This window comes from Protopterus annectens, chromosome 7.part0 (assembly GCF_019279795.1).
Source record: "Protopterus annectens isolate FY-2018-M chromosome 7.part0, PAN1.0, whole genome shotgun sequence".
In the NCBI taxonomy this organism is placed as follows: domain Eukaryota; kingdom Metazoa; phylum Chordata; order Ceratodontiformes; family Protopteridae; genus Protopterus; species Protopterus annectens.
Window position 1 is genome coordinate 1,050,360,546 of NC_056739.1, and position 26,038 is coordinate 1,050,386,583.

At 43.6% G+C, this 26,038-nt stretch overlaps 2 protein-coding genes across 4 annotated transcripts in view; one reads left to right on the plus strand and one right to left on the minus strand.

Annotated features, from left to right (window-relative positions):
• EMC3 (ER membrane protein complex subunit 3) overlaps positions 1-9,454 on the minus strand; it is a 140,943-nt gene extending 131,489 nt beyond the window's left edge. Inside the window, exons 1-2 of the mRNA XM_044077598.1 lie at positions 8,989-9,454; positions 248-412 (exon numbers count right to left, since the gene is read on the minus strand). Of these exons, the coding sequence (XP_043933533.1) occupies positions 248-402 (155 nt within the window). The 5' untranslated portion in view covers positions 403-412; positions 8,989-9,454. The remainder of the gene's footprint in view (positions 1-247; positions 413-8,988) is intronic.
• The window catches only part of FANCD2 (FA complementation group D2), a 1,694,389-nt gene continuing 1,676,532 nt past the window's right edge, over positions 8,182-26,038 (plus strand). For 2 of the 3 annotated variants that reach the window (XM_044077594.1, XM_044077597.1), the window contains exon 1: positions 8,182-8,329. In XM_044077594.1, the coding sequence (XP_043933529.1) occupies positions 8,317-8,329 (13 nt within the window). In that variant the 5' untranslated portion in view covers positions 8,182-8,316. Of the gene's footprint in view, positions 8,330-9,545; positions 9,667-26,038 lie in introns of those variants that run through there. The other variant, XM_044077595.1, reaches the window with a different exon arrangement.

The window sequence follows — 26,038 nt, forward strand, 5'->3', positions numbered from 1 at the left end:
TGCATTATAAAAACACAAACAATACAGAGAACTACAATACCAAGGGACAGACTTGCTAGGATAGTCATTTGTAAGTCAATAACAGAGCCTGCAGCAATCCTCTAGTTATCTGTGTTCAGAGTGACAAATGGTCAAGAGTTTAATGCAATGGAATTAACAGCAACAAAATTACAGAGCTAGTACAATTATCAAACAAGAGTAATCCCAAAAACATTATGTACTTCCTGTGTTCCATGACTGAGCTTACCTGTCAGACACCTGTTCCAGTGTGAGTTTTTTGTCACTCTGCAGCAAGATGGACACATAGTGCCTAATCACACCGACAAAGAATGTGATGAAAACGATTGGAAGAACTACCCACAGCCTGATGCTGGAGTCCAGAAGTAGCTCTGGTTCAGCCATCTGACAAACCCTGAAAAGAGAATTACAATTACTCACTACACAAGTAGCACTAGTCTCCTCAATTTGTCATACAATTTATTTACTTTTTATCCAGGTGAATCAACATGTCACAGGATTATTTTTTGGGCCATGACCCATGTCAGACAAACAAATATGCAAACTGTCACAGAAAGGACTTAAAACAGACATAACAAATGAGAAATCAGTAATATAAAGGCAAAATTTAGAAAATAAAAAACGTAATAATTCAAGCACATTAAGAAGTAAACAGAGTATAAACTGGAAAAATAAAAGTATAACTGAAATTATTCACAGGAAATACAATTTTTCTATATTAACAGATTATGAAAACTGTCTTTAGGCCTAGTAAAGAAGGTGGAAGGACAGAAATCAATAGTTTCTTAATCAAAAACCTTAATGTAAGGTAGCTCAGAACACTAAAATATCCCTGAATGTGTCACAGCTGACTCTGGTTTGATAAAATGGTCCTGGTGTTGGAGAAGCTGGTTAAGGGTAATGGTAGCAAGTAACCAAATACCACCTAGTCCATTCAGTGAAGAAGGTTCAGCTACACTGCTCTATCCAGGCCCCACCAATCATACAGCTGGGCAGTAATCTGAAAGGAACAAGGCAGCTGTGGTCTACCAAGGACTGCTTGCACTATAAATTAGGCGAAGGAAGGCAGAAATGCTTACAATTGTTTGTGTACCTGATAAAGCAGGCTAAAATGCAACTGCTGGCTAAAAGAGGGAAGTGTTAGGCAACATCCTGGAAATATTAGCAAAACAACGGTGAAGTGTCATTGGCAACTAACCAGTCTTCCCTGTCTGGTCAGCTTTAGAAAGGTCTTTGTTACGGAGTCCCAACTCACCAACAGCAGTCTGGGGGAGGGTGAATGAACTGGTCACTGGCCCAGGGGAGACAAGATTCACTGGTGGCAAAAGCTATAAAAATAAATTAATTAATAAAGAAAGTAAAAGAATAAAAAACTGTGATATACTGAAATTCCCTCAGATAGCATTATTCAACAACTAAGAGCTGGAGATAACTAAGGGCCTGCCTGACTATGAAGCAAAACATACCACTCAACTGTCCAGATTTTCGCAGAATGTATAGCTTTTTGGTCTATTCTTCATAAAATGTGCGTTACTCTGGCAAATCACTGGGATGATCAGAGGACTAAAATCACTAAATAATGACCTAACTTGAGTTTCAGACATCATATCCTTCCGAAAAAACATGCTAACACAAATCCTGTTATTCTACCAATTTTCTAAGCTTATAAGAGCAACATTTAAAATCTGTCCCTATTTTTGGGCCTTTGCCCACCCATTATGTCATGTCATGCACTGCCTAGATTTCTTGCACTAAATCGTTGAAAAATATGAAGTGGAAGGTGGGGGTTGGGTGGAATTAGTAAGAAAATTGTAAGCAAAAATACCCTATATATCGTTCCATGAATGACCTTTAGGAGAAGTCTAAACAAGAAGACAGGTAAAACAGATGCATTAGTGAAGGTAGTGTGTGCAACACAGATTAACTGGGCAGAACTTGTTGAATGAGAGAGCAGCACTGCAGTAACATAAGGTTCCTAGGTATTTACTAGGCATGCAGTCCTAGACACCATTAAAGGAAAATTCCATCTTGGAACTGAAAAATTTTTTTGGTACTTGTGTATTACTGCAACCAAATTTCTGAAGTCACATAATTCTTCATGTTTGTGCGAAAACATGTATGTCATCATTGAAAGGAGTGTGTAAAGAAGTAAGTGGTAGTGTGTCACAGCGGGTATGAGGCAGCAGGAGGAGAAATGGTGAAATTCCGTTCTCCTCCGTGGTGCGCCTCATGGTTTTCTGAACTCCACAGTGGCACTGTGCCGTACAACTCCTGCATTCCACATTACCGATTGTAAGTCTTTATAGTGCATGGGGTTGTATGGGTAAAAGCAGGTAACAAAAGGGTTTTCACTGCTTTTTAAAGCCAGGAAAGCATTTACCAACTGCTATGTCATGGCAAGTAAATATCATTACAGAAAAAAACCTCAGGGACTGATGTCTGTAAACCTCCGCAAAGAAAACTACATTTTTAACTAAGTACTTCAGAGTTTCGAGTGAATTAACGTGCCTTCTGAGAGACCACACTGTAACGGGTAGGTGACAACTGATCACATACCTGCAAACGGACTTTAATAAAGAAGTCCGTTTCTCTCAATGAGCCATGTTTCTGACCCCTTGCCTTGTTGGGAATGTCATGACTTGTAACATTAAAGACGACTGTGAAGCAGCAAACAGCTCTATAGGTCCGGAAAGGATGCTACCAGGGAACAGAAACATGTCCATTATTCCTCTTCATGTGTGAAAAACAATCTGACACAATAATACTTCAGAGTATAGGTAAAATCTGATATTTTTACTTATGGAATAATTCTTTTAATGAATTAATACAATTAATTTCTATTTACCATGTACATCCATTACAAAATTTGCTAACACTGAATTTGTGACAGACCCTTTAGATGTGGAACTTCGAGGAACATGAACTTTTTAAAACCCCAAATGAGGAACGTTCTTCATAATGAGGTACACTTGAGAGGCATGGCTTACGCATACATTTAGGTAGTAAGGCATTGTGGGTCAAGTCTTTCATAGTGTCACAGTAGAGATTTTTAGCTGTACAAATTCGTGGGATACCCCCATCAACAAAATAAAACACTTTTTTTTTTGCACCGAAAACTATAGAATTTGGCATTTTGTATGGTAAGGGGATTATATCCAACTCCAAAGTTTTGTTTCTTAAACTTGCTTCAGGAAATGAGAAACACAATTTAAGGACAGCAACTAAAAACTTCTTTGCTAATCAACTACCCTATAAATATTTGCCTTACCAACCAACATCACCACTCATCCATGTTTCTACATGTTAGTCTGAAATTAAGCATTTGCATCTCAGAACCAACCAGACCAATGCCTTCAACTTCATTTCCTCCTCCGACCCAAACTGTGGTCTCTGAGCCAGAATGTGTGGAGCTGACAGAGAAAGACCCATTGGAGTAGAGACCTACATTGGCATCTTCGGCTCCGACTGCTCTGACTACCTCTGTGGCATCTGAGGAGTCTAGGAGCGGACACTCTCCAGTCTGGTTCGGGGAGGATAGTCGGACTGAATTTTTATCGGTTCTGACTTTGCCTTTGGGCCTCGGGTGAGCACGGCTCCTACATTGGCCTTGGAGCCTTCTCCTATGGTTCCGGGGGTATTTGCTGGCTCCTTAGAGCCGGAGGTTTCCACGGGTCACAGGAGGGGCATTTGAGGCTGTGAGGACAGCCTTGTCCCCACGAGCATCTTCTCTATCGGATCCAACTATTCCTCCCCCTAAGGTACTGGTATCTGTTCCTGCACAACCCATCCCATAGCGCAGAGACTCGAGGACTCAGGAAGCCCCAGAGGGTGAACCACCCTCCTCGGGAACCTCTCCGGAAGCTCTATCTGAAGAGGCACCCCAAAAGAGGAAACAATTGGAGTCCCCGGAGAAGTCAATCACATCAGACACGGACCTCGATGAATCGGAAGGGTCTCCACGGTCGCCATCTGAAGAGGTTTCCTTTGTAGACATCTTATAAGTCCTTAAATAGAGAGGCGGCTGGAAGTCCATTACTCCTTCTGACAAGGGGTCCATTTACCTGAAAGCGTTTGGGTCTCGACCTTCTGCCACCTGGATGTCTCTGCCTTTTGATGAGCTAATAGAACTAGTTTCTCAAAAGGCATGAGAGTCTCCGGACACAGTGGAACCTGTCCCTAGGAGGCCAAACAAATTTATAACACCCCCAGAAAGCAAAAAAAAAATGTTTAACCAATGGCGTTCCCATAGATGCTATGGTGGTGGCAGAAGTCACCAAGAAGGAGTTATCTGAAACGTCCACATCTGTCCATCCTTTGAACAAAGAGTCACGCACAATGGACAGATACGGTAAGTGCATGTTCTCTTCATCAACCTTTAGACTACGTTCCCTGAATTACCTTACTCACTTCCGCAGGTTACAGAGAGATCTCCTAAAAGAGAATGTGAGTGTCAGATAAAGTATCTTCCCACCTCTCCACCCTCAACTCTATAGTTAGCTCATCCATAAGGCTCATTTCCTATGCAGCCGATGGAGTAAGTAGGTCAGAGGGTTCAGGAATTGTCCTTAGGAGACATTCCTGGATGTGCTTGTGTTCATTTGTGGAACCCTTCAAGTCATCCTTCATTAACACCCCCTTTCGATGGTTCGTCACTTTTCATGCCTAAAGTCAAAGAAACACTGACCAGGTGTGAACAGGAAGGGAAAAACTCTCTCTGCCATAGGAGTCCATTTTTTTCACTATTTCTACACCCAAGGGCTAAAGAGGAGGAAAAATGTGGTTTTGAAAATCCCAGAGAGAATTTCAAGACACACATGGTGAACCCTCCTGCAGAGTAGGAGGGAATAATGGAAGACACTGACCACGCAGCAGGGGGGGGGGTGTCCCCAAAATCAGGGCGACCAAGAATCTTTCTCCGGTAAGCCTTTTCAGCATTTCTGAAAGGAGGCCTGTCTGTCCTCCTCTGGAGGCAGTCGGGGTCACTTATCTTTGTACCCAGATACCTGGCTAAAATAACAAAAAAGACAAGTGGGTATAAAGGATCATATCCAGAGGTTACTTGATACCCTTTTCTTTCCCATCCTCATTAATGAAAAGGATTCCGGACGTTCCACGCAGTCACAGGAACCAAGCAACCATAGAAATTCAAATTAATGAAAAGGATTCCGGACGTTCCACGCAGTCACAGGAACCAAGCAACCATAGAAATTCAAAAGTTTCTAGGAAAAAAAAAAAAAAAAAAAAAGTCATCCAACCAGTCCCCGCAGACCAGATCAGATCTGGAACTTACTTAAGGTTCTTTCTAGTACCAAAGAAGACAGGGGACTGGAGACCCATACTGGATCTCAGCAGGTTAAACAAATCTGTTAAAAAGACTAAGTTCTGGATGGTCACACTGCAGTCGATACTCCCTTTTTTGGGAAAAGATAATTGAATGTGCTCCACAGGCCTCCAGGATGTGTACTACCACATAAAAATGGACTGGCCATCCAGGAGTTACCTGCTCTTTCGGCTGGGAACCAGTCATTACCAATTCCAAGCCCTGCCCTTTGGTCTCACTACAGCCACCAGAGTATTCACCAAATGCATGGCAGTGGTTACGGCTCACCTGAGGTGTTCAGGATTCTGGGTGTTTGCATACCTAGACAACTGGCTCCTAACTGCCACCACCAAGCATCTACTTTCACAAGCAAAAGACACCACTTTGAATCCCTGTACTTAATTGGGAATTTCAATAAACTACGAAAAATCTGCCTTATTGCCATCTCAACATATTGTTTTTATAGGTGCAGAGCTGGACACGGTTTCAATGATGGCAAAACTTCCACCAGACACGATACAAACCCTACTAGCACAGGTTCATAGGCCTCCTCTCAAAAACAAAGGTCCAGGCAAGGACAATTCTCAAGGTATTAGGTACCATGGTGGCAGCAATCACTATAATCCCTCTAGCTAGAATGCACATGAGAATCTTACAGTAGCTTCTATTCACCCAATGGTCCATGCAGTAACTTCCGATGTCGCACCAAATAATACTAACAGAATCTTGCAGGACAGACCTACGTTGGTGGCTACAGTCAGATCAAGTGAACTTAGGTCGTCCTTTCATTCTTCCATCCCACCTAGCCACGGTGATCATGGATGCCTTCCAGATAGGGTGTGTGTGTGGAGGGCATTATCAGGGAATGACAGCCCAAGGCATGTGGCAGGACTATGAGGCCCATTTGTATATCAATGTCCTGGATATGAGAGCAGTGCTTCTGGCATTGCAGGCATTTCAACACTCTCTTCCACTGGGAACTACTGCAGTCCAGACAGACAACATGTCAGTGGTTTGGTATATAAACAAACAAGGAGGAACCAAATCTTACCCCTTTGTCGACAGGCCCTGAGAGCATGCCAGTGGGCAACATCCTCCCAATGCTTTCTGATAGCAACACACATCCCGGGGAGCTCCAACGTGATAGCAGACAAACTCAGCAGAGCAATTCTAATGCCTCATGAGTGGTCTCTGAAACTAGCGGAAATGATTTTCTAGAAATGGGGCCAGCCCTGCTGTGACCTCTTTGCCATGTCCATGAACACAAATGCAGCAACTACTTTGCCCTAATCCCCCCTCCGGGGGAATCCCCAAGGGACGCACTTTTACATGATTGGCCCCTGGGACTCCTCTACGCCTTCCCTCCTTATCCATTGATACCCAAATTTCTTCAGAAAGCCAATGCTTTGGGAAGGACCTTAATTCTAATACCCCTTAATGGCTTGGTTCCCCCTCCTACGGCCTCAACTACAGGAAGAGACTTGGATTCTGGACCCAGTTCCAGATGTCCTGATGCATTCATCGGGAACTCTTCATCCATCCCTTCTCACCCTCAAACTGACAGCTTGGCTGCTCCATTTCCAAACATAAACAGGCTACAAAACCTTTCATCTGCAGCACAACACATCCTGATTTCTTCTCACAAGTCATCTACCAGAAGATTATACCTCGGCAAATGGAAAAGGTTTTCAATCTTGGCTCTACAGAATCACATTGATCCTTACTTAGCACCTATATCTGCCATCCTAGAGTTCTTAACGAAACTGTTTAATGAAGGGGCAGCTTCAGTTACTATACAAGTACAACTAGCAGCAATCTAAAATTTTTATTTTGGGAATGAAGGGCCAAATATGTCCCATAGGCTAGCTAAGGCCTTTCTGAGACGCACTAATCTTTTAAGACCGCATATCAGGCCTCCGCTTCCACCATGGAACCTGAATCTGGTACTGTTGAGACTAATCCTTCCTCCTTTTCAGACATCAGATTCATATGACATAAAGTTCTTAACATGGAAGACCAATTTCCTGGTGGCAATTACATTGGCCAGGAGAGTTTCAGAGTTACAAGCCTCATCTATAAAACCACCATACTTGTTGTTCCACAATGACAGGGTGTCACCCCGAACAAACCCAACTTTTCTAAGAAAAGTACGTTCGGATTCTAATTTGAACCACTCTATAGAATTGCTGGTTTTCTTTCTCAAGTATGTCAATAAGGCGGAATATATGCTTCATCAAGTTGATGTGCACAGACAGTTGCGTTTCTATCTACACAGGACAAAAAATTTTAGGAAAACTGATCAACTGTTTATATCTTTTTCAGACTGCAAAAAAGGCTTGCCTGTAGCAAAAACTACTCTATTAAAGACTGCATTTCATTCACTTATAACTCAGTAAATAAGCAGTTACCAAACAAGGTAAAAGCTCACTCTACCAGAGTTGTTTCTACCTCCTCTGCATTTAGTGCTAAACTACCAATAGATACCATCTGTGCAGCAGCTACCTGGGCGAGACCTCATACCTTTATCATTCATTACAAAATAGATTTGGCCTCCAGAGACAGGGCCTCTTTTGGGTCCATTCAGCTGGAGATTATACTCCCTGTGAGCCACCCAAAAAAGATGGTGCTAGGGAGATAGGACAACTTCACATAAAGAAGTTATGTCCCTACCCTAACGTTCAATGTGAGTTGTCCATCTCTCCTACCACCCTTCCTTGGCTCCTGGAGGAACGAGAGGTCACAAACTGACACTTCATGGTCTTTGACCCTTTTTTTCTTAGCTTATAAGTCCCATTTTTCTCTAATGCAGGTGTATGTGATTACATGCTAATATGTTTCTTCAGCAAACAAGATCTGGGTAATGCCCTACAGCATCATGGGATACGGAGTGAGCCACGAGCTAGCTGAAGACCTTGAGCTTTAGTAAATGGCTGAGTCAGAACTGATCTGTAAGAATGAAGAAGAGATAGACAACTCATATGGAACGCTATGGTAGGTACATAACTTTTTTCATAATAATAATAATTTATTCTTAAAATGCAGAAAACAATACTATAAGTGTAATACTTGCATTTAAAGAAACATAATATCACACAAATACCTTTGAAAAAAAAAAAACAGGGCAACACAAAATGCAGAAAGAAATAGTACAACAAAATCTCTCATTTCACTAAGCGCTCAAAGCTGGTGGGTGAGCTATTCATATGACCCTTTTTAGCCACAAAACGGACCACTGGCATACACGAAATTATAAACATAGCTGTTAGAAGCTTAGCAGATAAGTAGATTAAGAGGGTGTCAGGCTGTCAGCACAAATAAAGAACACGAATTACAAAGTTATTCAACCAACTGTTTGACACTGTAAGCAGACAAATGTATGGCACTACACCAAGTAACCCTTCGGGTAACGGGACGAAAGCAGATCCCTAGTTTACAGAGGAGGTCCTTAAACTGCCCACCCACAAACCAAACACAATGATGATTATCACCAGAAAACGAAGAATATCTGTTTTGTCATTCCAAATTTTAATGATGTACGGAATAACATTTTCCTGAACAATTTAATAAAGTTTCTAAAGCTGCAACTGCACACCTTGACGTTCATCATGCATGCAAACAAATCCACCGAGATGATAGGCTTTACACATTACCTTCTTCACCAGAGGATACTGCTTCCTGTCACTGCTTGGTACTCGTTGGTGCAGAACTACACTTCGATGCTCATCCTGAATCGTCGCCGTTTTTTAACCCTTTGTTGGTGTATCTTAGCAGTCCGAAGCCCAGCTTAAAACTCACTCTGTATCAAGGTGTGATCACCAGTTAACTCGCTTTTCTCTCGCTGATGTTGCTATGGTTTCCGTGTCGCATCTGCTACATTCAATGCGTGCTACCCCGAACCGCTCCAAGCAGTGCTCATCACACAGCAGCAGGACTGCGATGATACTCGGACATCATCCAGCTGCAGAGACCTGCGACACCCTTTCATGCACAAGCAAAGACAAAACTACCGGACTTACACTATGCATGAGGATGAAACGTAAAAATCACTAAACACCAACTCACGTCACCAACAAAGTAAACAATACCCTTCAGACTTAAGAAGAAAATCGATTACGGAACACCCAGCATTACGTAATAGGAGAAAGTATGGCTGTGAATGCGGAAGGGGCTGGGTGAAAGTGTTACGTCGCACTGTTAGTGCCGGCGGGAAATCCAACCGTAAACACTGGTAGATTCAGCGGCACTGACAGGCAAGTTTCTTCTCTTATTGACATACTTGGAAGTTGGAAATTTCGTATATGTCCAGTTGATTGAGTGGATTTAACAGTGTAAGTTGTTCAATTTCCTTGTCTTTCCAAATGTAGTGATTATGGGGGCATTCATGAGGGGGGGCTTTATGCTACAATTCGTTACGTTGTATCTGTATTCCTTTATTAGGGTTCTTTTCGTTTGTCTGCATTTCAGAGTAGGATATGTTTTCCCTGCTTGGATTAAATTTTGTCAGATCTTTTTACAGTATGCTAGCTTTCCGACTTCCATAAAAAGTCGAGCACCATCTGTCATAATGTGAAGCACGGTACTGGCAGCTTCAGCAAAGAATCTAGCTTAAGTTAAACAATGCAAGCATTTCTTTTGATAACTTAATAAGATTCACTATTATTTTCCAGGAATGTTTGTTTAAAATGGTAATAATGAGCTTCTGGAAATGGAGACACGGTAAGACTTAATGAGCAACATTCTTCATAATGAGGTACATACAGTTGTAACATATGTGCCATGCAACCGTTTCAAATTGGGTTTCTTACAGCATTGGGGTACCATAGCTCTCTTTGTAGGTAAGGGCGCCTGTAAGACTGCTATTCCTCTTCCTCTGATACAAAATATAATTTTAATGCATTTATTGATTGGGTTTTGTAATTAGCCACAGGATATTTCCAGTTCTGATATTTATTAAAAAAGTGTGCTGTTTACAGTATATCTGCTGCGTCGCAGGCAGAGATGCATAACTCTCAGCCTGATTCCTGGCTAAAGCCAAACATAAGTAATGGGAACATATTTTAAATGTTACTATTGCTGGCTCAGAAAGCTGATAGAATAACGGGTTTTACGTCAGCGCCAGTTTTATGAAATATATCAAATCTGCAACACAAATTTATCACTGTCTGTTCGCCACCATCCTTTATGATTTCCAAGAGAACCATCAATTTTTATGAGATGCAGATAAAATATCTGGATATTCTGTGAAATTCTTGGAAGTTCAGGGGTATACTCAGGATTGGTGGCAATAGTGTACCTTGGGCCCTAGGTTGTTTTCAAACCATGCCCCCCCCCCACACTTTTTTGACCGTAAATAAACTCACGTTAGTTGGCATGGGAGTCTGGTAGCTGGTGCATAGGGTTAAGGCTGTGAACTGCTGTTCCTCTGGTACAGGGTTTGATTCCATTTGCCCTCATTCGTCTACTATGTGACTTTGAGCAAGTCACGTAACCATAGCTAGTGGCCAGGTGGGAATTTAGGTGAGGGTCCTCTATGCTCCTCTGCACTGTAAGCCTAGTAACTACAAATGGATTTTGACAAATGCCCTTGCCAAGCATGTTAATCAGAATCCAGCGCACACGTTTAGATTCATGGTTGTAGAAGTTATATTACATGGGCCCCGGGGTGGTGATATTAGTAAAAGAGTTGAGACTAGTGAGTTAAATTGGATTATTAGGATGCGTGCTCATAGGGCAGTGGACTTAATGATAAGATTTCCATAAAACCTGCCCTCAGTAATAGACCTTTAGCCAAGTGATATTAAAAACATGTGCATGTATATATTTTATATTTTTTCTATGCAGGATGAAGTTTGCCTTTAAGATCTTATCATGTGATTCTGTTATGTTTTTAATTGAAAGATGAAATTCATTGGTTGTCAATGTCCTTAAATATGAAGTGTGTTTTATCATGAATTTGTCTGAAGAAGCAGACATTGTGAACTGTGAAAGCGCTAACATTAAAAATGTTTTACTTGGTGATATTTCGTATCTTTTATTGACACTGTGGAATCGTATGCCTTCTTATTGCCATGGTGTGGTTCACTTCATTTTTTACTACAAATGGATTTATGTTTTCTTGAATTCACCTTACTACTCAAACTGTTGTCATTACCCACCAGTGTCCATATTGTCAGTTCTAAATACTTGAATGTAGACACCACAAATGCCCGATTGTGATTTAAAAAAAAAAAATAGTGGTCTTAAAATTTCATTGATGAGCTCAGTCACAATAAATTCCGAAAATTATGAAACCCAGGTAGTATTCCAAAGCAACAAGCTTTTATTTGTCACAGACAAGTGATCCTTAGTAACAAAAGATCAGAAATATTTTAACAATGTTAAACTTATCAGCTTTTATATACTTAGTAGGTGTGGAAAATTTCCATATTGTTTAATTTTAAACCAGCCTATTGCAAACAATATAAACAGGGCCATAAAAGTGCATTTTAGAACAGCAAGTACCCATCCCCACACACTACTACTGATTAGATCAAACTAAATCCTAGGTAAGGAAAACGCTACCTATCTATTTGCATCCCACACTCCAAGATTAGGTATTAAGAAAAGCAAAACACATACATAAAATATATGCATAAAAAGAATTAACTAAAATTGCGTTTGGCTAACTAATGCAGTAAAGCCTTTGTCAGGTCTGTGACGAGAACTAAAATCAGGAAAAACACATACCCCGGGATTTACAAAGCTTGCGCCAGGTGTAGGCGTAGTGTTGACGTTCCAGCACCAAATATGGCCGGCGAGCGATCCAGGTACGAGCTATTTCCACGTGCACTACCTGCGTACGCTACACCAGCACAGCTCCACACTGTATGCCAATTACCCCGTTTGCAGCAGTGTAGCATGCACATTGAGGTATTTAGCGATCCAGGAAGTGGTGCAGGTGTAGTGTAATCATGCAGAAATGTAAACCATAAAAAACGGTGTACATTTTTGCAGACATAAAATTGGAGCCATGACAGCTGGCCAAACACTTGTATTATATTGTTAATATATGCCAATGGCTAAATATATAGCTATTGGCATAAAAAATGTACAGAATATAAAAACATTTAAATTTTTTTTGCACTATCGTGAAGTTTAAGCATAGGGCAGTGGCGCGCAAACAGGATCGTAAGGAAAATAGAAAAATATAGAATAAAACTGCAATGTAACAGATATCATGATTTCCCTATAATAGTCAATGGCAGGCATGCTACACCGCACCATAGTGCAAGGGTTGCTAAGGGGCTGTGTCACTGTTATGAATTAGTAGGCAATCTCATGCAAATGAGAGGAGTTATAGTGAATCACAGATTCCCCGCTGGTGTAAGTATGCACCTCACGGTGTAGCTTTATAACACTGAGGTGTGCCCATGAGATAAAGATGACATCAAGAGGAGGGGTGTGTCACCTTTGCTGTAAGCACATTGGAGCATTGCTAATCCGGTTTGCCCGTAGCTAAGCATAGCTGCAGGAAAGGGGTGTGTTGAACTGGCTTTAGCTTTGCTTAGCTGAGAGCACACCGCGTATGCATGTGAACAGAGATTAAAACGCGTTTAAACCCGGTAAACGGGTTTGCGCAGCGCGCACTGGAACTGAAACAGGAAGGATATAGGAAAAAAATAAGGAAATGCTGCAGCAGGGAAATTGGAGTACAAATGCCTAACCTACACCTAGGAACTTACAGTGGGCCATTGACAACAGCTAACAAGGCTGCAAGCAGCTATCTGCAGAACAGGAAAGGGGAGGGGCTGTACTGCAAAGAAAACAAAGTGTCACAGCAGAACAAAGCAGAATTGCATTATAATAGCTACAAAACACATTTTGCAAGACATTACTGGGTAGGGAAAGTACAAAACAAGACATTTGGCAGGCGGATGCATGCCTGAAAATGGGAGGGGATCCAGGTTGAAAAGTGAATTTAAAGCGCAACAGATTAATCAAGGCAGACAAGCATAACTCCACACTACAGGCCCCACACTTGCAGTACTCACTGTAAAACCCATAATTAAGATACCCTGCAGCTGGAATTGCTCAAACACAGCCAATGACATCAGCAGCATCCATAGCACAATAGTATAAAGTGTGAAAGCACCTCTCACACACTTGTGTATTCCCATGCACTCTGCCCCATTGGTGTGTACATATGGGGAACTTTTAATATGTACATGTTGGGGGCTGCTATAGCTTTGATCCACCAGCATGTGTTGGAGACTGAAGGTGGTGTGGAGGAGGATGCTGACAACCACCTCAAGGCACCAGAGGAGGAGAAGTGTTCAGACCCAGGGTAACCTACCAGGGGCTACATGATCTGGAGATAGTAGAGTGTTACAGGGTGGACAGGGACACCCTACAGCAACTTGTGGAACTGTGCTGGCTACACCGCAGAGCCAGAACAAACAGAGGGGAACCCATCCCAGTGGATATGAAGGTATGTGTAAGCCTGAGAATACTAGCCACAGGTACCTTTCAAAGGCCAACTGGGGATATCATGGGAATCTCACAGACATCAGCATCCAGGTTACCACATGCCAATGAGCACATATACTTCCCCCAAACGCAGGAGGAGTTGGCCAGCAATATGCGACTCTTCCACCATGTGGCAGAATACCCAGAGATACTGGGTGCAATAGACTGCACGCACATACACATCAAGTCACCACCCGGTGAGCAGGGTAGGCGCTACATAAACCGCAAGAGATACCCCTCCATCAACTGCCAGGTTGTGTGCAATACCCAGGACATTATCATGGATGTGTGTGCTGGCAGCCCTGGAAGCTATCATGACTCCCACATCTGGCATGCCTCACAGCTGTATCAGGTATTTGCCAGGGGGCAACATCCCATATGGCCACCTGGTGGGGGATGCTGGCTATGCACTGGAACCGTGGATAATTCCCATCAGAAAGGCACACACACCCATGCAAGAATGCCATAATGAGGCACACGTACAAACCAGAATCATCATAGAGCATGTGTTTGGGATGCTTGAATCATGGTTCCGCACTGGAACCGTGGATAATTCCCATCAGAAAGGCACACACACCCATGCAAGAATGCCATAATGAGGCACACGTACAAACCAGAATCATCATAGAGCATGTGTTTGGGATGCTTGAATCATGGTTCCGTTGCTTGAGCATGTCTGTTAGAGCCTTGCAGTACTCTCCAGGCATGTGTGCCCACATCTTCGTAGTATGTGCCATGCTACACAATATGATACTGCGGAACCAGCTGCAGCAGGGACAGAATGGTGAAGGTTCTCACAGCCCACCACCATTGCCAAGGGCCCCACAGGCATAGAGGTACTCAGACCACGAACACCCTGAGCCAGCCCCAGTAGGCAGACGGAGGCGTGCCCAGTATGCCCATGCCTTGGCAAGGAGGGAACGTGTAGCACACACACTGACAGTGTAGGCACCTAGGGACTGACAGCTTTTTCCTCCTGCACACACAGTAAAAATGGATGGCACACGACACTTGGGGACTGACACCTTTCTCCACTTGCACACACAGTAAAATGGATGGCACACACACAAGACTACCTGTAAATTGTCATGTCTAGGCAGTCTACTGTGTGCATCCAACATAGGCAGCCCTCCACTATTGCACACACAATGCTATTGGCACAAGGTAAGTCAACACCTGAACAGTAAATTAAGCTATCAGCATGTGCCGATACTGAATGTATAGGTTCATAGGTAGGTACTTGGCTAACTGCCCGAGGGCATTCATAAGCCTAGCCAAAATGTGTCAGCTTTTGCCACCCCATTGATTAATTATCTGTCCCTCTGTGGAGCAGAGCCAATGGCAGGATCCCTGGGGTGTATCTACTGTTCCACATCCACTCTTCAAGGTTTCTCTTGAAGAGTGTTAGTGAGGGGCTCTGTATAATGTAATTAGGGATATTGTTCTAAAGCATGGGGAGTTTCTGTGACAGGAATGTGTCCCTCCAGCATGTTCTAGTTATTGTTGTGGCAAGGTTTAGCTCACTACAGCGTGTGGCTCACTGTGACACGGATTCCTATTGGTGGATCATATCCATTAAGCCTGAGTTGGACATGGCTTTGTAGGCCAGCAGAGATCATCTCTGAGTAAACGAGATGCCACTGAGTAAAGCAGGGGTTTATTCAGTCTGACTGCATAGGACATATGTTTGAGGCCAGTAATACTCTTGGCGAGATATGTTCGTGGTCCTTCCAGCTGATGGAGGTGTCTTCTGAGGTACATCTCAAATGGGTATTTATACTCTATGATGAGACTGATGAGTGACAAGTAAAGGGGCACTATAACCTCAGTATGTCTAGATGCGAACCCTTTAGCAATCAGATGGCCTACACAGAAGGATGTCCTAACTAATTTGGAGATATGATTGTCAAAGGAGAGATCACTATCTACCTTAGTCCCCAGATCCCCTATTACCTCGTCTGTATTAAGGTGGCTGCCCTTATGTGTTAATATGTGAGTGTTTAGTTTTTCCCAAATGGAATGACCATGCAGTTTGTGGCACTTAGCTTGAGGCCATGACTTTGACACCCTTTGTCGGTCACTGTGAGGCCCTTCGAAGGATGTCTGTGTCAGCTGGACTGTCAGTTATGGTTCCCAGTTTGCAGTCATTGCCAAACATGGACTGCCGTAGTTCACCTGTGTTTGCCTGTACCTCTGAGAAGTATATGCCAAACAGTAAGGGTCCAGGACTGACTCCTTTAGGACACCAGTTGTGACTGGTTGAGTTGGACCTGGAGGCTGCTAGTCTTACCATGTGGGTTCTGTTTGTAAGCCTGTTGGCAACCCATCCTGTGATGTATGGGTTTATGTACAGGCTGGTGAGTTTATCAATAATACCCGAGTGGAGAATGGTGTCAGAAGCCTTGGCGAGGTCCAGGTAGTATGTGTTAGCCACCTCTCCCCTCATCTAACGCCTTGGTGACTGTAAGACGTCAAACAGGTTCAGTAGGCATGATCTGCACTCAGCCAAGCTGACCTGGGTTGGGTCAAGTGCTTGGAGGTTACCAATGTCTTTGTTAACGAGTGCCATGAGGATGCGCTCCATAGCTTCGCAGACCAGGCTAGTCAGGCTTATGGGGTGGTAGTTACCATGGTCAGTTGTTTTTCCACCTTGGTGGAGTGAAATAACCGTTGCTATGCACCATTGTATGGGCATGTAGCTTGTGTGGAGGCTGAGGTTGAAAAGTTTAATTAGGTGGGGGGTTTAGTTCGTCTTGTAGTGTTTGCAAGACACAGTCTGGGACACCATCTGCCTCCATTGACACTGTGTTTTGACGTTTGAGAGGGATATTTCCACCTGTGTGTCTCTGATGTCTGGGATACTGTAATTTTTGGGTATTGTTGTGGGCTCTTTAGGGGGTGAAGTTTGCACAGAATGTATCTGCAAGGATGTTAGCGATATCAGTAGGTTTAGTATATTTTGTGCTATATTGCACTGGTACAATGCAAATCTGTGTTACCACATAGATCCTTGACATAGCCAAAGAAGGCTTTGTGGTTATCTTTCGAATCCTTGCCTATTTTCCTGTTGAAGTTAACCTTGGATGATTTCATGAGGGACCTAAGTTTCTTACTAATACTGGTCACGGATGTCTGTCCTTCTTGGGATTTGCTGTTTTTCTGGACTACTGTCCTACTTCTGTTGCATAGCCTGTTTATTGCAGGGGTCCACCAGGCTGGTGTCTTTGTCTTGGAGGAGCGAGTCTTGGTTTACCAGTGATGGCACAATCCATACATCCTTGTAGGTGCTTATAGAGTGCATTTGTAAATCCTTTTGTATATTGAGCAGTGTTTTCTCTTTGCGTGGGGGCAGTGAAACCTCCCACCTCTGTCTTTAGTAGTGTGAAGTTAGCTGTAGGAAAGGTTTTCACTGTGGTTTCCTTAGGTGGGGGATATGGTTGGGTGTGGAAATCATCATTGAATAGTTCATGGTCAGATCTAACCAGTGACCGGTTTACCTCTGCTGTGGTCCACCTGTCGCCCATGTTGGTGATTACCACTTCTAGTATGTTTCCACTGCTGGTTAGGGAGTTTACCATCTGATACAGGGCATTTTGAGGTGATAAATTCCAGTAAGCGCAGGGCCTGGAAGTTAGTACTAGAGTAATAGTTGAAATTGACCAATACCAGGGTGTTCGGTAGGACTGTCATGTTTTCCACTGTCTCCAGGGAGGTGGAGTGGTGGTCCTGGGTCATGGAGGGTGATCTGTAGCAGGCCACAGTTTGCATTGCAGTTGTGGCTGATGTTAGCTGCACATGGATGATCTCAGAGGTATCATGCTACCCCACTAACCTGGAGGTGTAGGTATCCCTGACTAATATGGATACACCCTCTCCATGTCTGTGTCAGTCCATGTTCTGTGGCCGAAATGTGTGGTATGGGTTGTAGTCTGGTAGTGCTGGTGTGCTCTCAGGAGCCTTAAAACAGGTTTTGGTTACTGCACATATGTTGACGTTGTCCATACTGAGGTGTGCTGTGAGTGCATGCATTTTGTGATTACGACTCCTGGCGTTGAGTACCATAACCCTCATTGATTTTGCTTTTGTGCTGTTTATGGAGGTGGCATTTACCTTTGAGCTTTGCCTAAAAAAGGCACCATGGGGGCGCCAATAGCCTTGGCCAGTATTCCAAAGCCTAAGGCTGACAAATGCAAGCCAGTATGGTATTGTTGCATGCATGATTCCCATCTTTCCTGTAGGTAACCTACTGGTAAGCAATAGAAAGCCTTAAATTGATACAAGTCTTTTAGTTTCCAAGATAGGCCTTTGGAGTGATTAAGTATCAGTGTTCTGTATTTTCTTGCTGTACTTAACTGTTTTCTGACTACATGGTGATTTCTCACTGTATATTGTGATCTGAAAGCTCTGTTTATTTACATATTATTTCCTGTGATGACCTGCACTTTAGAGGTACACAAGTAGTAGGCTATCTGCCCAAGGGCATTTAGAAGCATAGCTACAATGTGTTGGCTTTCTCTGCACCATTGATGAAGTAACTGAGCTTCTGTCAAGCGTAGCCAATGAAGTGATTCCAGGCAGAGTTGCCGGAAGCTGTTGAAGACTGGGGTGGCGGAGTGTGATAGGGGCACTTAGTGATCTAAAAAGGGCATGTTAATGTGAAAATTCAACACCATTCAATTTCCCCAACAGGTCTTGCAGCTATAAAACTGGAAGGGCTCCCCCAACCAGTCTTGCAGCTAAAAAACTGGAGGGGGTCCCCCTCCCCCTGGCTGTTTAATTCTGGGACATGATCCCAGGGGTGTATATTCTGTTACCCATTCACACATCAAGGTTTCTTTTGAAGTGCGTCGGTGAGGGGCTATGCCTAATGTAGTTAGGAATTTAACTTATAGTCTCTCATTTCATTTGTTATGTTTATATTTTAAGAGTAAGTGAAGCTCAGTGGGTTTGGGTGCCTCCACCCTTTGCTTAGCCTAGCTTACATATATAAATCCTCTAAATAGGAAATGTGCAGAAGCAACGTTAATGTCAATAGTGTAATGGCTACAGCATTCACATAGTATCTGTGCATTCGTGGTTCGAATCCCAATAAAGTCAGATGTTTTTCATGTTAAAAAGTATACCTTAACCACAGCTTGCATATTTAGGTAGTAATCTTCAGTATAATAAACATTTGAAACAAATGTGACAGTCAGTTGGTGTACATATGTATGATGCATGATAATGTTCATATGTTTGTGGAATTAAGTGTTGCAATGTGACCTGATAGGGTGTATTAGTGATGAGAATGGTTCTGGTTTTGCGTCCTCTCTTTATTGTCTCCATACTCCATGTATACACCCTCCAGTTCACTTATTGAATATCCAACCGAGGTTCTCCTTGATGCATAATTTCATTACCCATCATTCCTCCCCCACCCCACCAACCCAGGTTCTCCTTGATGCATAATTTCATTACCCATCATTCCTCCCCCACCCCAAACTCCAGATACACAACAACCATGCTTTCTATGGTGAATTAAGTTAATATTAATAGTTATAATACCAGAGCTGCATGTGTTTTGTATATGAGCAATGTCATCACTTGACATACACATACACAAACACATATGGTGATAACATCAAATCACCAGTAAGTGTCAAATGTGTGTGAGTTAAACATGTCAGTGGTGTTAGTGTCATGCAGATTTGCAAAGACATATTTGTAATCGTAATAAATGTGATGCACATGCATGTGCAGCTATACTTCTGTACGTCTCTGTGAGTTTCTGTGACCTGTCTCCATCATTATGTCTTCCAGGTATGCCGCGTGCCAGGCTGCCACCATACACCCGCATGGAGGATGAGGTCCTCATTCCATACCTCCTTGACAATCATGAAACACTCTTCAGCCATGTGCCACAGGATGCACAGCACCAGGATGCCCGGTCGGAGGAACTTCGCAGGAGGGTAAATGATGTTGGCCACAATCGCACCTATCAGCAGGTGCACCAATACTGCACTGACCTTATTAGACGGCCAAAACAGCGTGCAACCGCAGTTGCCAGGGAACAAGCTACAAGAGGTGGGGGGGCATTCACCCAGCCCCCACTCATACTTACTGAGGAGCTACTGGCCAACCTGGGGGCACCTGCAGAACCCCATCCACAAGCTTTAGCTGGTATTGGGGAGGTGGGTGTCTCACAACCACTGAGCAAGGAGTTGCCTGGTAAATCACTACTGCACATATAACACAACTATATTTAATATAGTTACATGCAAGGCATGGATGCACACATGCCACATACTGTTGTTGGCTACTCTATGTATGCACAGGTGTGCATACTCCATAGTATAGTCTATCGTACTGGCATATGTGCTAACATGCACATTGCACCCTGTAGCTATCACACAGGTGTGGATAATGATCATACTGCTGTGACACTCCTATTTAGGTACCTCTGGCATTTCACAGCGAGAGCAGCTTGTTGCTGGTGAGAATGTTATTATTTATTAAGCTTGATAACGCACAGATCATATTAATTGCATGCTATCTGCCATGTAGCCATTTAACACACATACACATAATGTATGGTGGTCCTGTTAATATATACAGGTCAGACCTGCAGTGCATCACAGTGGTTACCCATGTGGAATAATTGAAGACTATATGAAACACCTACACTAAACCTTACAAACTGTCATTGCCAGATGTGTGGACAGCTATGAATACAATAGTGGAGGTGTGGTTCACTGTAGGGACATGTATTACAGATCAGCATTACACATGTGGAGAATACAAACAGTACTATACAGAGAGCATGTGTGTGCACACACTGTAAATGTTTTGGAGCTGGAGTATGACCAGCCCACAGGATTCACCCTTGTGTATTATACCCTTGCTATGAATGTCACACAATGTCATGTGCTATCTGACATGTCTGTGTGCTGACTGCAACACTGGTTAACTATCCTGCAAAACATGATATCTCGCATCCCAAGCATACCATCCTTTGTCTGCATAACCCTGTCCTCAGTGGAGCATATGACATATATGGGTTTATGTCATATGGGACAACACTGACCTATGAAATAGATGCCCATCACAACCATTGGACAAAACATGTTTACACATGGCCATGGAGGATGGCCAGAGACATGAAGCAACATACAACAGTAGAAGGGATGTACATGTGTGTACACCCTGTTGTACATTGGCTCAACACAATACAACTATGGCCTTTGTGTAATGGTGATATTGCAGATGTGACAAACTAAACATACAAGCCTGTGCACAGCCTGTGTAGGCATGACATCAAACGACCACATATCATGTCTTGAACATCTTGAGTGTGTCATGACATGAATGCTTTCACCTATACAGTATCCAAATACATATATGTGTTGCACAACATACACATACAAACACATCAGGCCACAGATACAGTACATTCACCTTGCTGGTGTCAGACATCACTGTCATGGTTGCTCCTCATGTGTGTGAGGTACACAGATGTCATGTGGGACATGGAGTACTGCTAAGTTAGCCATGTCTGGGCATAGTTGCCAGGCATCAGCAATATGGTTGCAGATGTGCAGGGGTGTCATCTGTATACCCTTCAGTGACCTGTGTCACACATTCCACATTAGGGTTTAGTGTGTATACACCTCAGTGACGTGTGCCACATTCCACATTAGATATGTATTGTATCTGAACACAGTCATGGCTATGAGTTGTGTCTGTAGCTCACACTATATAGCAATAGTGAAGCCACATGATGCCCTGCAATGGCTATGCACATCAGCTCAATGTGCAGTATGTTACTGTATATCTGTAGGGCAGACTGACAACATTGCGTCAGCTGAAGGTCCATGTTACTGCATTGGGACACCATTACCTCACTGTATATTTGAAAGGACACCATTGTGTTAAACATGTATGCATGTCATTCAACACTTCAGCAGAAGACATGTCATACTACATGTGATTGGCAAGGTCATGTGCCACACATCAGGCTGGTGTACTGTTAATCTGTGCTGGTCTGTGGCACCATTGCAAAGTAGGGACAGCCATGTCAAACGTGTGTACGGCCACATGCACATTGTCTGTAGACCCAGCTTAGGGGTAAGCAGAATAATGTTGAACAGACATACACTACTTTGGGGGGAATATGCAAGCTAGGGCTCAGGCAAACACAGTACTCACTCAATATACCCTTCTGCTCATGTCACACACAGGGGCAGTGGCCAACACAAAGCATCAGTGGCAGATGTAAACAGGTCAGCGATGATCTGTTAAAATGTGGGGTATGTTGCACAAAACATGGCAGTGCAGTGCAAGGGTGCATAGTGCATGCATTGTGTTGCAGGTTTGGGGCATAACCTACCAACACAAATGGTGCAACACAGGGATGTATGGTAACTACTACTATAATTGTGTAAGGTGCATGCCTTCTGCTATAACACATGCATGCATGCTGTTGTGTGCAACTCAGGAATGTATGATGACTACCACTATAATTGTCTAAGCTAAATGCCTTCTGCCATATCACATGCATGTTGCATGCAGTTGGGTGCCATGTCATGTGTTTGTCTATGTCTGTACTGTGATGTATAACTTGTAATGTACAGTTCTTGTCTGCCCCTCACAGGTGTTGATGTAGGTGCGTTGACCTCCTGTGGTCCACCTGATGTTAGTGTCCCCACAGACTGTAGCAGTGATGTTGAAAGTATGATTGAGGCACAGGTAGGGTTGTCAGGGGCTGAATCTGTGCCATTGTTTGCCATTCCACCTGTATTCCCCTTATCCCCGCACACAGTTCTCATGCCTGCACATACCCCATCACTAGTGGCCATAGTGGAAGGACAGTGGGTGGGTGGTAGCACGGATCAGGAATGTGTGGAGACTATGGAAGGTGTGCCTGCACACCATGATCCCAGCCAACTGACTGGTGATGTCCCACACAGGCATGTGCCTAGGGCTGCTCGTAGGAGGACTTCTGGCCAACATGCCCCTGCAAGACACAGCACATCAGCTGGTGTTACCAGGCACATGTTTTAGGCTGTAATGGAGGCACAGGCAAGTGTTGAATGGCACAACAAAGAAGGTCTGCGGCTTCAGAGGGCTGCTGTCCGTTCTTTAACTATCAACATCCAGGCAATTGCAAATGCTCACCATCATCTTACAGATGTTTTGGATAGACGATTGGGTGACATTGTGGGAGTCCTTGACCGTGGCATGTCAATCCTCGAGTGTAGAATGTCTGTGCTAGAGTATCTGGCGGGAGTGAGGCATTGGGCACGTGGATGTAGGCCAGCTACATCACCTGTTGAACGTGAATATGCTACTTCACATGCTCGCTCCCATAGTGGCCGTAGCAACAGCAGTGCAGCTGGTGCTGTGCTGTCCACACCAAGACACAGCAGGCCACGTGCACGTAGTTCTGGATGGTCCCAACAGGGACATGGTTCCAGTGGACATGTCATCAGACAGTACTCAATCTGGACCTCTGCCTGGTAGTGGCCGTGCAACCCCTGGTAGGCGCAGGTCACGTTGCTGTGGCCTGACGCCGTGAACTGTAAAACCTGCCCTGTACAGTCTGCAGCTGTCAATAATAACCCTGTGTAGGCCAGCCACATGCCAGACCTGTGTGCATACATACACATGCACACCAGAAACAAATGTAGGGCACCTCAACTCACACGCACATAACATCCACACACGCCCAAAGAGATAAAAGGCCCTAACCCACACACATGATGTCATGTAATGGTGCAGCCTAGGCCTCTGGCAAACATTATCACCCTGTGCATATGATGTCTGTGCCGCATCCTTGTCATGCACACCATCAGTGCAGGGACATGCTCATATGGTCTGATGCACAGGGTGAACATACTAGGAAGACAATTTTAGAATGTATTTTGTACTTTTGACAGTATGTATCATTTGTAACAACAGTAACTGCATGTTGTTCTTGATGTTCTGCCTTCCTCTTTCAGGTGTAATTGCATGTGCCGGGGGATGTCAGTGTTTGTTGTTAGTGACCCATATGTAAATGTAGACTACTCACAGGTCTGTATGACAATACCTACTTGCACTTTATAACTTCCACATCACAGTTATAATCTCCCAAGTTTCAAACATGTTGACTGATCTAATGATCCAAGAGCTTGATAGCTGTGCAGTAAGCTACTGTGGCCAGAGCTGTCACATCCGTAGTGGGTGACATCGCAGGTATTGTTACCTGCAGCGGGGAGGAGGTAAAAGAGTGGTTTAGCAGATGACAAGGGTAATGGCCAGTGGAAAATGTGGTTTCTCGTAGGGAAGCAGTGATACCCGCTTTCATGACAGGATACAAACACACATACATACTCACACACACACTCACACACTTGCCAGTGTTGGGATGAGAACCCCTGCCTATGTGCAAATCATCATTATAGTACTACGCAATTACAAGACATGCCACAGAGATTACACATGTACAGGTAGTCTGAATGGCCTAAGATCAAGGACATGTGGGGAGGGGGGTTCATCAGTAGGCTATGGAACAACAAGCCTCGCCCTAGGGCTTACACGTTTACAGGCGGTTAGAATGCCCTTCTAAGATTGATGACATCAACAGGGATACTAGATTGCATTAAGTGGATGGGGGGAGGGGGTCTTATCGTTTCACTATGGTAAATTACAGCCTCACTCCAGGGACCAGACAGCCATACATACATACACACACACACTGTGGCATTCACAAAGATATACACCTTTGTCACACACATACAGACACTTGACATGTGTGAGATTCAAACCCCTGCCTATGTCTTGCTTTCTACACTTCACTCTGTACAGATGTCTACAACAGTGTACAGGAGAGTGAAAAACATTTGGGATGTATTCCCCACCATACGTGACATATATGGACACACACACATACCCATACGTGCCAGTACTGTGAGTCAAACACCTGCCTATCTCATGATGGGTATTACAGAGTTACAGCACTATCGCATGCACTACGAAGTGTACTGACTCTTTCCTTTGCCAACTGTGCTGATATATGTACAGGGGAGGTGTTACTGTTCCAGGAGTCGAGGTTTGCCTTCAGTGTCACCTTACTGCATTCTATGTTGTGTGTCTTCCCCTTCAGTTAACAAAACCATAGCTTAGCAGTTACACAGGTTATTGTAGGAATGGTTGTAACACACCTGTGAGCTGTCCTCAGTAATCCTTCATCTGCAAAGTAGCCCCACCACTTAATAGTTATGTCCAAACATCTGTCCATAACTTAAGTACAGCTTACTGTACTTTGAGCATATCACCATATACACTTGGCAATGTTGAGGCTGCATTGCAACTGCATGATGTACTAAGACAACAGTCATCTTCAAACATCAGACACATACGTGGTCTCCATCAGTAAGTGGACTAGCAGGTCAAGAGGATACATTCCACACCTTCCCCACACCATGTGTGATACCTAGCTGAGCATTACACCATAATGGATGTTGTATTCATGTACTGGTAGGAGACACAACCACCTTCACTGAGTAGCCAACTATACATTTATGCCAACAGCACATATCAGCAAGACACACACAGCAATATTCAATGTCATGATACCACAAACTGTTAGTTGACAGTTCCATTGTGAAGCCAGGGCTCTGTAATGGTCAACAGTGAGCACGTCATATTTGCCACACACACATTATATTTGCCACACGCACCTCATGATTACTGGAAGAGTGCCAGCAGTGTGCTCTGTTTGAGCTAGGCATTCATTACACTTGTTCAAGCATGTACGAGGTCTGTGGCTTATAAACATCTCACCCCAGCACGTTCTGGCCATTGTGGTAATAAGATTGCCTAAACAGCACACAGCATGCGTGGCTTGCAATTGTTAACATGGGGTATATGTAGGAGCTGTGGGTCACACATGGCTGTACATGTCATGGACATATTACCTGTAACTACTCGGGGAACATACAGAGCATAGCTGTATTTCCATGAGTCTGTCAATACAGGCCATGTCTGTAGGTCCTATGATCTGTTATTTGGGTATGTTTGTAGGCATTGCATTTGGTGGACATATCTAATGACATACATGCCACATGGATTGTTGTATGATATGATAGGTGTCATGGGTGACCAGTAGAGATGGAATATTGCCTCTGTCAACATAGATATCAAACCTTATGTACTGTTAGCATTCAGCAGCCATGG